The sequence below is a fragment of the Patagioenas fasciata genome, chromosome 11 (genome assembly GCF_037038585.1).
Source record: "Patagioenas fasciata isolate bPatFas1 chromosome 11, bPatFas1.hap1, whole genome shotgun sequence".
Lineage (NCBI taxonomy): Eukaryota > Metazoa > Chordata > Aves > Columbiformes > Columbidae > Patagioenas > Patagioenas fasciata.
In genome coordinates, this window is record NC_092530.1 from 17,006,119 (window position 1) to 17,016,891 (window position 10,773).

The 10,773-nt window shown below is 35.7% G+C and overlaps 1 protein-coding gene across 1 annotated transcript in view; it reads left to right on the forward strand.

Moving 5' to 3' along the window:
* The window catches only part of CHM (CHM Rab escort protein), a 57,109-nt gene extending 46,730 nt beyond the window's left edge, over positions 1 to 10,379 (forward strand). The window contains exons 13-15 of the mRNA XM_065846738.2: positions 1,110 to 1,202; positions 4,584 to 4,750; positions 8,266 to 10,379. Coding sequence (XP_065702810.1) covers positions 1,110 to 1,202; positions 4,584 to 4,750; positions 8,266 to 8,472 — 467 coding nt within the window. The 3' untranslated portion in view covers positions 8,473 to 10,379. The remainder of the gene's footprint in view (positions 1 to 1,109; positions 1,203 to 4,583; positions 4,751 to 8,265) is intronic.
* The last annotated feature ends 394 nt before the right edge of the window (positions 10,380 to 10,773 follow it).

The window sequence follows — 10,773 nt, forward strand, 5'->3', positions numbered from 1 at the left end:
TTCAAGCAAAATTGTGCATTTTCACAAACACAAGATTAGATTTAGTGACATTGATTCGCCCATGCTGTAGGGTGAGTTTTGATTAATTATACAGTTCCACAAATGTGGTTTTGTGTTCCAAAATCTTTTCATGCCATCATTTTCCAGTATGGGTTTGCTGTACTCTGTGATTTGTCTCTGATGTGTACAGAGCACCTCTTGAAACCAAGTACTTGGAATCAGTTTTGCAGATGATCGTAAATCCTTACTGGCCCACCCAACACAATTTCTCCCTCGCCCAAACAGAAACTGGCATTTCTCTCACTTTATAAGAAGGTGGATGAAAAAAATATTGTCGAGCTTTTTTGTTCTGTTGTACCATGGGACTGTGTATGCCATAACTTATGTTGCAAAACAGTTATCTGATATTCAGCAACACTTATCTTTAAATTCTCTCTGGTTTGTCACAAACTGCCAGTGTTCCCACTGTTCTTCATTCTTCGTGTGGCTGGAGAGAAACAGTTCACTGCCTGCTCGCGTGAGCTGGATCTTAAACCGCGCATCTGTTCCCTTCGTCACCTATTTGCTCTTTAGTACAATAAAAGAAATGGAAATCTTGCTCGGGGGTAGCTTCCTACTTACTCCTTTACAGCTGGACTTAAACTACCTGTAGCCAAATTTCCAAATTCCCACTGGATCCCAACTGAGTTCTGAAAGGAGGCTGCTGATGAAAGCAGGGATATTTGTGGGTTTCGTATGTTTTTGAACTATTGGACTGTCAGCACTGTGGTAAGAATGTTCTTAGGGTTTCCAGAGGTCATTAATGACAAATGCAGTGTATTAACCAGGTTCTCGGTGCTGCTCTTCCTGGTATCAGTAGACACCTGGTCACAGAATGATATTCTCTGTTTGCACTGAAGAGAGAGGTAATTATGAGATATATTGAGAAAATTTCTCTATCTGGTGTATATATGCTGTGTTTCCACAACGCAGTATCTCTGGGTTAAAGGAGGTGATTTGTATGAAGAGCAGCAATTTCAAAAAGCCTGCTATGCCTTTTAAACACTGTAAATGATATTTATATATCTGTGTATTGGTGACTGTAATTAGCTTGTGTTCTCTTTTCACAGATTTAGTCCATTTAACCTGTCCATCAACTAAAACTGCTAGGGAAGATTTAGAGCCTGTTGTGCAGAAGTTATTCAATGTAAATACGGAAAAAGGTAAAAATAAATGAAGTATTAATAGATTATTTTGCAAAAATATTATTTACCCTTGTAATTGGAGCATCAGTTACTGAACATCTGAATGTGTCATCAGAGTCAACATATGGCAAACTGCTATTCAGATATCAGCATTTCAAAGTAAAGGAATCTATTTTGAGAGTGAGATTGATTAGACAGATGTCAGGGGTTTTTGTATTTCATTATCTGATGTTCCATGTCTTCTTCAGCTGTGGTTTAACTTAAGGTTGTGTCTCGGGCCTTTTTAATTTTTCACACTTTCTTTTTCATGGAAACACATTTGCTCCTCAGCATGTCTTTCAAAGGTGCAGTAGTGAAATGAAGTATTCATATTTGTGAATCTGTTTTTCTACACTGTGTTTTTAGTGTTCTATCACTTAGGTATCCCTAACAGAAGATCACAAACTCCCAAGTGTTAGTGATCTGCTGTTCTCCTCCAGCTGCCAGCTGTGCTCAGTGCTATAGACTTCTCAAACTTTTTTTACCTTCTCTTATTCCAACACCATTGCTCATCCTTCCATTCTCTTCTTCAAGTGCTTCCTTGTTTGCTGTTTTTAATTGAAATTCTCTGGATTCTACTTGAAGCAGTGGAAGCATAAAGTTGTTACCCACAGCAGTGTTCTCAGGAAGACAGATTTCATTTCCAATAATGAGCTATTTGGCCCTAAATTCAAGGAAACCTTGCCAGCTACTTTTGTGAACTTTGACCATGAGACGGGCCATTTCACAGTCCCAGGGGAAAGCAGCTCTTGACAAAGCAGTTGTTGCCTAGAATGAAATTGTCCCTGAGGTATTTAGAGCTCGTTCCACAGAAATCTTTGACATTTAATCCCGAGATCATGAATTTAATAATGTTTTTTGTAGATGCTCATAGGATAGGTTGGGTGCACACAGACGATGTTGTTGTCACCCTAGCAAAGCATTTTTAAATATAGTGTGCTCATACTGAAATACAGTAAACCATAGTTCTTGTATGAGAAAACAATACTTGGCTGTCATTGGAAGCGTTCATGTTCATATATATGCAAGTTAGTAAGATGTGGATGTATTTTATAATATTTATAATTGCTTTGCCTGTAATAGTTATTGTTATGCTTCATGAGTCAAGCATCACATGAATTCAGGTAGAATTTTCTCCTGTTAAAAAAAAACGTGCAGTCTTTTATGTGGCCAGTCTTTCTTTCTCTTCTCAGGGCTCTGTAACCAAGAATAGTGTTTCATGAAGGGTCAAGTTCAGCTTTTCACTAATTTGTTTTTCTGTGTTCTTTTCCATTTTTACAAGATTTTTCCTCTACCTTTTAATGAAAAAAACAAATATCTTACTGTTTTTGTTAGACAATGAAGTCTTTAAATAGGAAGTGAAGTGTTATATAATATGCATTTTCTTTTTTGCTCATAAAAAGGCACTTATTTTGATGTCCCAAAGATACAATTTTTTTCTTAGGTTTGTAGTACAAAAGCCTTTACGAAAAAAAATATGTAGAATACAACTAGGGTCTGTAAATAGAAAAGTTTATTAGATTGGAGAACTGCAAATGCTTTTCATGTTGATATTTGTTAATTTAAAACCCTCTAATTTCTAACTTTTAGTATTTAACCTATATCTTAAATTTCCAAGGCAGTGCTATGTGTTTCAAAGGCTCAGTTGATGAAGGAAAGGTTAGCTTGCAGTTTAGTGTCTTCTAATCATTTTGGGGGGGTTAGCATTAATCTTAATGTTTAAAGTGATCTGGTTTTGAAATGATGTATTGTTTAGAACCTGGCTGAAATTCTTCTGTAGGAACTCTGTGATCATAGGGCTCCTCAGGTGCACCGAGGCACTGAAAAGCTAGTTTTCACTGACACATAGGCCTTTTTATCATCAGGATGAGGTAGTGGTCGTATTTTAATTAAAATGTCAGAACAAATACTGTTGGAGTTATTGAAAATGAATCACCAGATAAAGTGAGCACTGGGCCATGGCAGGTCAAAGAGGCAAAGTCACCTGGAGAAGAGGACTCCATTCATTTTCCTGCCTAAATGAGGAAGAAGTAACTTTTATGAGCAATGTGAACTTTTAAATATATTAAAGAGCATCTTGCCCTGTATTGAGGCTCAGGCTTTCACAGGCTGATGAATTTAATTTATATTTCAAACTGTTCAGTGTGGGTAGCACCTATTTTTTTTTAAGTATTTGACAGTTATAAAAAGATACTGAAGGAATAGCATAGATTTATCTCTTTTTTTTTTTTTTTTTTTTTTTTCCTAATTCAACAGCTTTAAAATGCTGTTTTGAATGCCATTGTTATCTAGAAGTGTGTTCCTTGGAAAGGAGTAAATCTTGCAAGGTCTTTTACAAGCTTCATTTATTTTAGAGGAGGTAAAATACCAAAAGGGGGACAGCAAATATGACAAACAAATAGGATCTATTAAGCTAAGAAACTATATTGTGTGTTCCTCCATTGCATTTTCCTGGTGAAAAAGTGACCTTCATCTTCCCAGAGGTTTTTCTGCCTGTGCAAGGGGGGTTATAGGAATGTGCAAAGTAACTGCAAGAACGTACAGATGATGAACAAGCAAGACGTTGTTTATGGTCATTTTGTATTCATAATGAGTATGGTAGCATAGTACAAGTCTCCAGTACACGTAGATAAATATAAATTAATTGTTTATTATATTGATTTAGCAGTATTTCCACGGCTTAGAGATTCTACTTAGTGCATATCACACATCTCACATAGAATACTCCTGGGTTTTGGTAATATTTTATTTGCAGTTCATCTGGGGTGGGGGATAGTCTTTGGGCATTTTTCTTTAAAATTTCTTTTATTTAAACCATAAGCATTAGTTAGTTTCCTTAGATTGACTTGAAGACACTCAGTTGTAAAGCACACGAAGATCTGCTATGAGAAGAGTTCCCATACAAAGATAAACTATTAAAGGAGGGGAAAGAAGTATACATCAAAAATACCTTTGCATATGGAATGCAATAATTTCAAGTTGGCACAGGCTGTGGAGGACTCGTTCAGACTGTCATATGCTTATGGAGTTTATCCAGAGTAAACTAGATAACATGAAGTGGAAAGGCATTAAATTTAGATCAAGCTTTTTGGTAGAATGCTTTTAGGTGATAATTGGATCTTATGTAACATAGTGTGTACAGAATAAGCAGAGTTTACATATCTATGGTTTTAAAGGAAAAATATGTTGAAAAAGCACCTCAGGAAAGAATAGAAAGTAAAATTAATTGGCTTTTTAAAGGAAAAAATTACTTCTTATAGGAATTCCATTTTAATAAATAGACTTTTAGTATGGTAGATTACATATTTACCTTATTACATATGAACATAGATTACTGCAAACACTTATTTTTCTTTTCAGATGCTGAAAATGAAGAGCTGGAAAAACCCAGAGTCCTCTGGGCCGTCTACTTTAACATGAGAGATTCTTCAGGAATTGACAGAAATTCATATGACCGCTTACCCTCAAATGTTTATGTCTGTTCGGGACCAGACTCTGCCTTAGGAAATGACTGTGCTGTCAAACAGGTTGGGCAGATCAATTTGTTTGGTTGCAGCCCTTTAATTTTAAAGACCTGAGGAAGTCCAATACAGTCTGCATTTGTTCTGGGTTCTGCTTTATGCTAGATAATTAGTACTAACAAATCTATAAAGCTTCACAGCTAGACATGCAAAAATCTTGGTAAATGAGCAGAGTGTATGTCAGTGGAACTGAGAAGGGAGGAAACCTGAGAAAAGGTCAGTTGATATATTAATGTTAGGAGTAGCAGATAGTTAATCTGGACAGGTAAAGGAAATCTAGGATGATCTTGGTATAATGCTTACTTGCTCTAATAATGTTGAAAGAAAAAACTGTCAAATAATTCAGAAATATAGATGATAACTCCCAAAAATACATAGTCTTTCACCTGTAATGTTAAAGAGGTGAAGCAGTACAAATCGAAGGTCAGAAAAGCCTGTCACGTGGGAAGGATCGTCGAAGGAGCGTGTTGGCAATCGGCACAACGTGCAGGGGCACCAGATCTTGAAGGGTAGATGTGTAGAAATTCACAAAGAACTTGATACCACACCTGGCTTTGTGCCTTCCCCGCTGCTGTTCAGCAGAAGATGAGATCATGCAAAAATGCAGATTTTAGTTTTGTTCAATAACAACAAAAAATACAGCTGCAGGAATGCTTTTCCTCCAGATCACCATTCTGTGATTCCATATATTAATAGATTCTCAGGCAAATCTCTCCCAGCAGCCCCTGTGGTGTCGGGGGCTTTTGGAGCTGACGTGAGAACACCTTGAATCTCTGTGGGATTCACCAGCACTAGTGATTTTTAAAGCTGTTTTTTTTAATGGCTGTGTTCAGAGAATGTGTGTGCCATCTAGCCAGTTGCAAGGATTTTTTTATCACTAAGTCATAAACCTCTTAAAATCTGTTTTTAAAATGGGAAGGCTGGCATAGCCTGAACTGTAGGGTCAGGACAGTATACTTAAGGGCTAATAATACCCTTCATTTTGCTTTACAAGGCAATAATTTGCCTCCAAAGAGGGTAAATAGTGGTCAAGACAAAAAATAAAGCAAGACAATTATTGTGGTAGCAATTTTAAACTGTAATTAAGTTATTTTCTAAATGAGATTTTTTTAGCTGTTATTTAAAACAGTTCAAGTTAAAAGCTGTTTACGTACACCTAAGCAGCCTATTTCTGATTCTGACAGCCACCTTTTCTAGCATTCAGCTTTGTCTTACCTTAAGACTCTTTTTCTTACCAGTGACTAATGGTATTGTAGATAGAGCTGTGTTTAAATATTTTAGGTGCTGTAGTTAGCCCTTGTGTTAAATCTGCTGACCATCAGCGAGACAGATGTTAAACAAGTAGATCTCGGAGCAGAAACAATCAAAAGCCTAAAACGCTGCCTTTCAGAAAGAGTAGATTTATTTTTTTAACTTGTTTTAAATTTTGAGACAAATGCTCACTGGTTAGAGTGAAAAATATTTTAGTGTAAACACGTTTATAACTGAAAGTCATAATAGCAAAAAGCGAGGAGCGTATATGAGAACAACATGAAGAAGAGGCTGAAGGTAAAGCAGAACGCAGGGTTAGAACAGACCCTTCCCATCGAGCGTGCAGGTACCTCTAGAGAAGGGGAGGAGGGAAATACATGTACGTTGTTGTGCTTTCTACCCGCAAATCACTTTCATCTTCCTAGCAATGGGCTGGAAATCTCCAAATGTGACATATTTACAAACTCATGTTAAGTATATTTCTGAAGTTTCAAGGACAAGTGCAGATTTGCTAATAAGTTGTTGTCTTACCTTCAAAAACTTAGTTTTGTAAACTTTTTGTAGGATATTTTACCCACTTGCCCCCAGACTTGCTAGGTAATGTTTTAAAATTACAAAACCATGTATTTGAAGTAGAGAATACTTTTTTTTTTGTATATTTTTTCATATGTTAATAAAAATAGTTTTAAATGGGTATGGAAAGGTGAAATTTAGAGAGCAGAATGAAAAATTAAATTGAACTGAGAGTAGACAGGGTCATTTAAGGAGTTAATAAAGGAGTCCTACATCCACGTGCTGGTGATACAAATCCACAGCTGGTGGGCAGTGGAGTTTATCACAGAAAGCTGTTTGGGACATGCTCAATGATGTATTAATCTGAAAACAATTCCCTCTTGGCCAGGAATCCACATCATGGAATCAGCCTTTGCAGTTGGCAGTAACTGCCTCCACTGTCAGCTCGCTGGTGCCGTGGCTGGAGCAGGATGAATATCAAGATTAAACGTGTTCTGGCCTATGTGGGAGCTCTCATCACAGGTCGCCTTCAGGGCATAGTTTACTAAATAGACAAAATCGAGAGGCAATATTCCTTTCCCTTTTTAGCGACCCAAAACATCACTCTGATCTGCATCATTTGTCTCCATTTGCCTTAGAAGCTTAAGGACTTTGAAAAGAAAACCTTTATGGAAATGTGAAGTGCATGTTGATTCAGTAAATAATACATTCCTGAACTTCTCTAGTTTTGTGGGGGTTTTTTGTTTTGTTTTGTTTTTTGAATAGGCATTTAAATAGGTTATTTGCACAAGAACATGTAAAACTGCTCAAGGGAAGTTAACAAAGCTCCTTGCATTCTTGTGGGTTTTTTAAGGATTTTTGGCCTCCTTTTTATAAAATGTCTGGTTTACAATCATTCTAAGACTGTATTATTTTGGTTCTTTTTCTCCCAGATTTTGTAATTGTATTCTGTATGTTGCAATAACAACTCCTGTAATGTTATCAAGAATACATTTCTTTTAGATATCTTTCATTGCAGTGGTCAAAAAACTTGACTTTTTTTGTGTACTGAATTTCTAAACCTTGATGGCATGAAGAGGAAGTGGCATTGTAAATTAAAGAGTAGCTCTCCTTTTATCTAAGTAAAGGTTGTTTATACAGTTCTTTTCAGAACAGCACCATTTGTGCACATAGATGTATTCATATAATACATTGCAATGATAGACATGGTTTTTGAATAAAAAAGTGTTGTGTTCAAATATGTAGATGTTTTTAATGATAATATTCAATTGGAATAGTTCTCAATTGAGCTATGTATGAGCTGTTGAGAAAAACAGAAACTGATAGAAGGAAACCTGTATAGATATGAGGCAGACTGTACATATTCACAGTTTCCTTATTATGTGAAATGGATTTTTCTGTCTGGAAGGTCTTTCCCATGCTTTGCATTTGACTGGGGATATTTTTATAGTGGAAGAGATAATTTTGCTTGCAAAAAATCATATTTGATATTCTGTAATACAATCTAGAATGACCAGTGTTTTGCTGAAAGCGTTACACTGCGACTTTCCTAGTAGAACACTGTAAAAGGATAGATCGCTTTTTCTTTTTTCAAGTGCTGCAAGGAGGAATAGTTTTCCCATGTGTTTACTGTCAAAGTGTTAAATCATTATTGATTTGAAAGAACAGAGGTTAATGTTTAAATATCTGTAAAATATTGCTGCCAGCTATTACATTTCAAGGTAAAGTTTATTTTATGCTTCTTTTTTTCTGAATAGGCTGAGACTATTTTCCAAGAAATGTTTCCTACAGAGGAGTTTTGCCCACCAGCACCAAATCCGGAAGATATTATTTATGATGAAGATGAGATCGTGCCAGAAGAGTCTGGATTCAGTAATTCACCAGAGACAAAACCCGAAGCTTCAACTGAGGAAATGAGTAGTGGAGGTAGCCCTGCTGTTGAGAAAGCAGATAATGAAGAATGAATGAGCTCTGTTCTCTTAGTAGAAGAGGAGGTTGACCCAAACTAAAATGTAAGGGAGGAAGGATAAGAAAAAGAGGTTTAAGAAAACCAGAGTTTGCGATTGCCTTACTTTCCTTAGCTTGAATAATCTTTCTTCGTCAAATAGTTTCATTGATAGCTGAGATATTTCAAAATAGTCATAGGTTCACCAGATCCAGGGGTGTTTGTAGCTACACAAAAAATATAGAACAAAGCATTTGAATTTTAATTTAAAATTGAATTTAAAATGCTAAAATACAATTAATGATTTGTTGAGAGAATTTGGTTTTGGTTTACATCTTGGAAAGAATCCTCCATCTTTTAAACAGGCAACAAGTCAAAACTATTCCGAAAAAAAAAAAGTGCAAGTTTGCTCACCAGTCAGAAGATCATATTCTAGTCCAGCGTATCACAGTTCTACTAAAAATCATTGGATCTGCTAATTAAAAAGCTGACGGTGAGCTTCACAATCTGTCCTTCCGAGGGGTTTTATGAATAGAACATAAAGGCAACAATATTGACAGTTCTGGAGTGGCTTTAGAATATGTAATGTTTAATTTGTATAATGAAAAAAATTTATATGGTCTTGAAGCTGATACCAGAATTTAGAAACAAATATAATCCAATAGATATGCCTCACAGGAAACTATTTTACGTTCAAATTTTTTTTTAATAAGGTCTAATAGATCACACATTTTCACTAGTGACTTAATTTACTGTAGTCAGGAAAATAGCGCAATTTAAACTTGATGCTAGATTTCCCAGCAAAATTTGAAATAATAAATGGAGTGTACCAGTTGTTAGTATCCCTGGATTTGTTGCAGTGTTTGGGCCTTCGATAAGCCAGAAGTTTATTTTTTTGAACTATGGTGTCTGAGAAATTCAGATGATGATTAATTGAGTTTTTCTGCGGCAAGGAGAAGGTTCAACTGGTAATCCCAAAGGTTTATATTGATCTGGGTTAATAGGATTAAAATTAGGGTGATAGCTGTAAATTATGCATTTCGTAATGATAAATCATATAACATTTATATAGTAAAATTTATTGAAGTATTTATAAGCCTAGTTTGTATGAAAAACTACAAAATGAGAATGATGTAAATGGCCATGATAAACTTGCACTTCTTCTGAGCAATGCTTGAAATTAGATAGATGATGAAAAATATTTAACATTTGCTGAAAGATTGACCTTAAAATGTACACCAAATAAATCAGCAGTATGTCTAAATGTAGAAATCAGTGAATTTTGATGAGTCAGGGCTTAAACTTGTACATTAACTTAGATATGGTTCTAGCAGTGCTTCAATACTGTCTGTAAATAAAGAACACCATGGAATAATGAATATTCGGCACTGCTGGAACGGGACGCATCCAGGCTTTTGTGCGGTTCCGCGGGGCACCTGCTTGCCTTTAAAACGGCTTCATGCCGGAAAGGTTAATTTATTTATTTTTTTACAGTATAACTGGTAACAGTTCACTTTGTCTTGCATCGTAATACATTGTCCAGTTTGCATTTCAGAAACTGGTTTGTTAGTGTTTACATTCTTTGTTTCTTGGATAGGCACTGTCTTGTGTATAATCCCGAAGTCCTCAAAAATATGTGGTTGAAACGTTTCCAATGTTAAACAACAGTTATCTTTGGATGCTTGTGATTGAGCAGTTATTTATATATAGGTATAAACAGACTGCCTCTTCATTTAGCTGTAATTCTTATGTGTACTGAAAAGCATGAGTGTATGGTAATTGTATTTAACATCTACAGATCTGTATAAGAACCAAGTGGAGGACCTAGTCCCTGTTTGTCTTGTAGTAATAGGGATCCTAGTTGAATTTTTCATCTCCTATGTTTACAAGAAAATCATTTGATGAAAATTAAAGTTTTGCTTGCAAGTGTGTTTTTTCTGTGTTTTCTTTCAATTATGCAAGAAAAGCAGTTCATGCATTAGCTGAGATTTGCTGGTAATTCTGCTGTCTACTTTCATCATGTTGACATTGATAAGAAGATTGAAGTTTACGTGTGTGACAGTGTGTTTATATCAGTTGGCAAGTTTATATGAAGTAGCTTCCTAGTGCTTCATATCTATGTGATAATAAGTTTGGAAATATTACAAATTTGATTTTAGGTAAGATGGAATAATATACAAGTTGTGGGCTATGACTTCACACTACATTGAATGCTTAAAAACTATTTTCATGTCTTGTTGGTATGGTGAATGGAAACATAAAATGTTCTTCCTGTGGTACTTGAGTACCCAACAGCTCAGTTGCAGCAGCAGTAGATCAG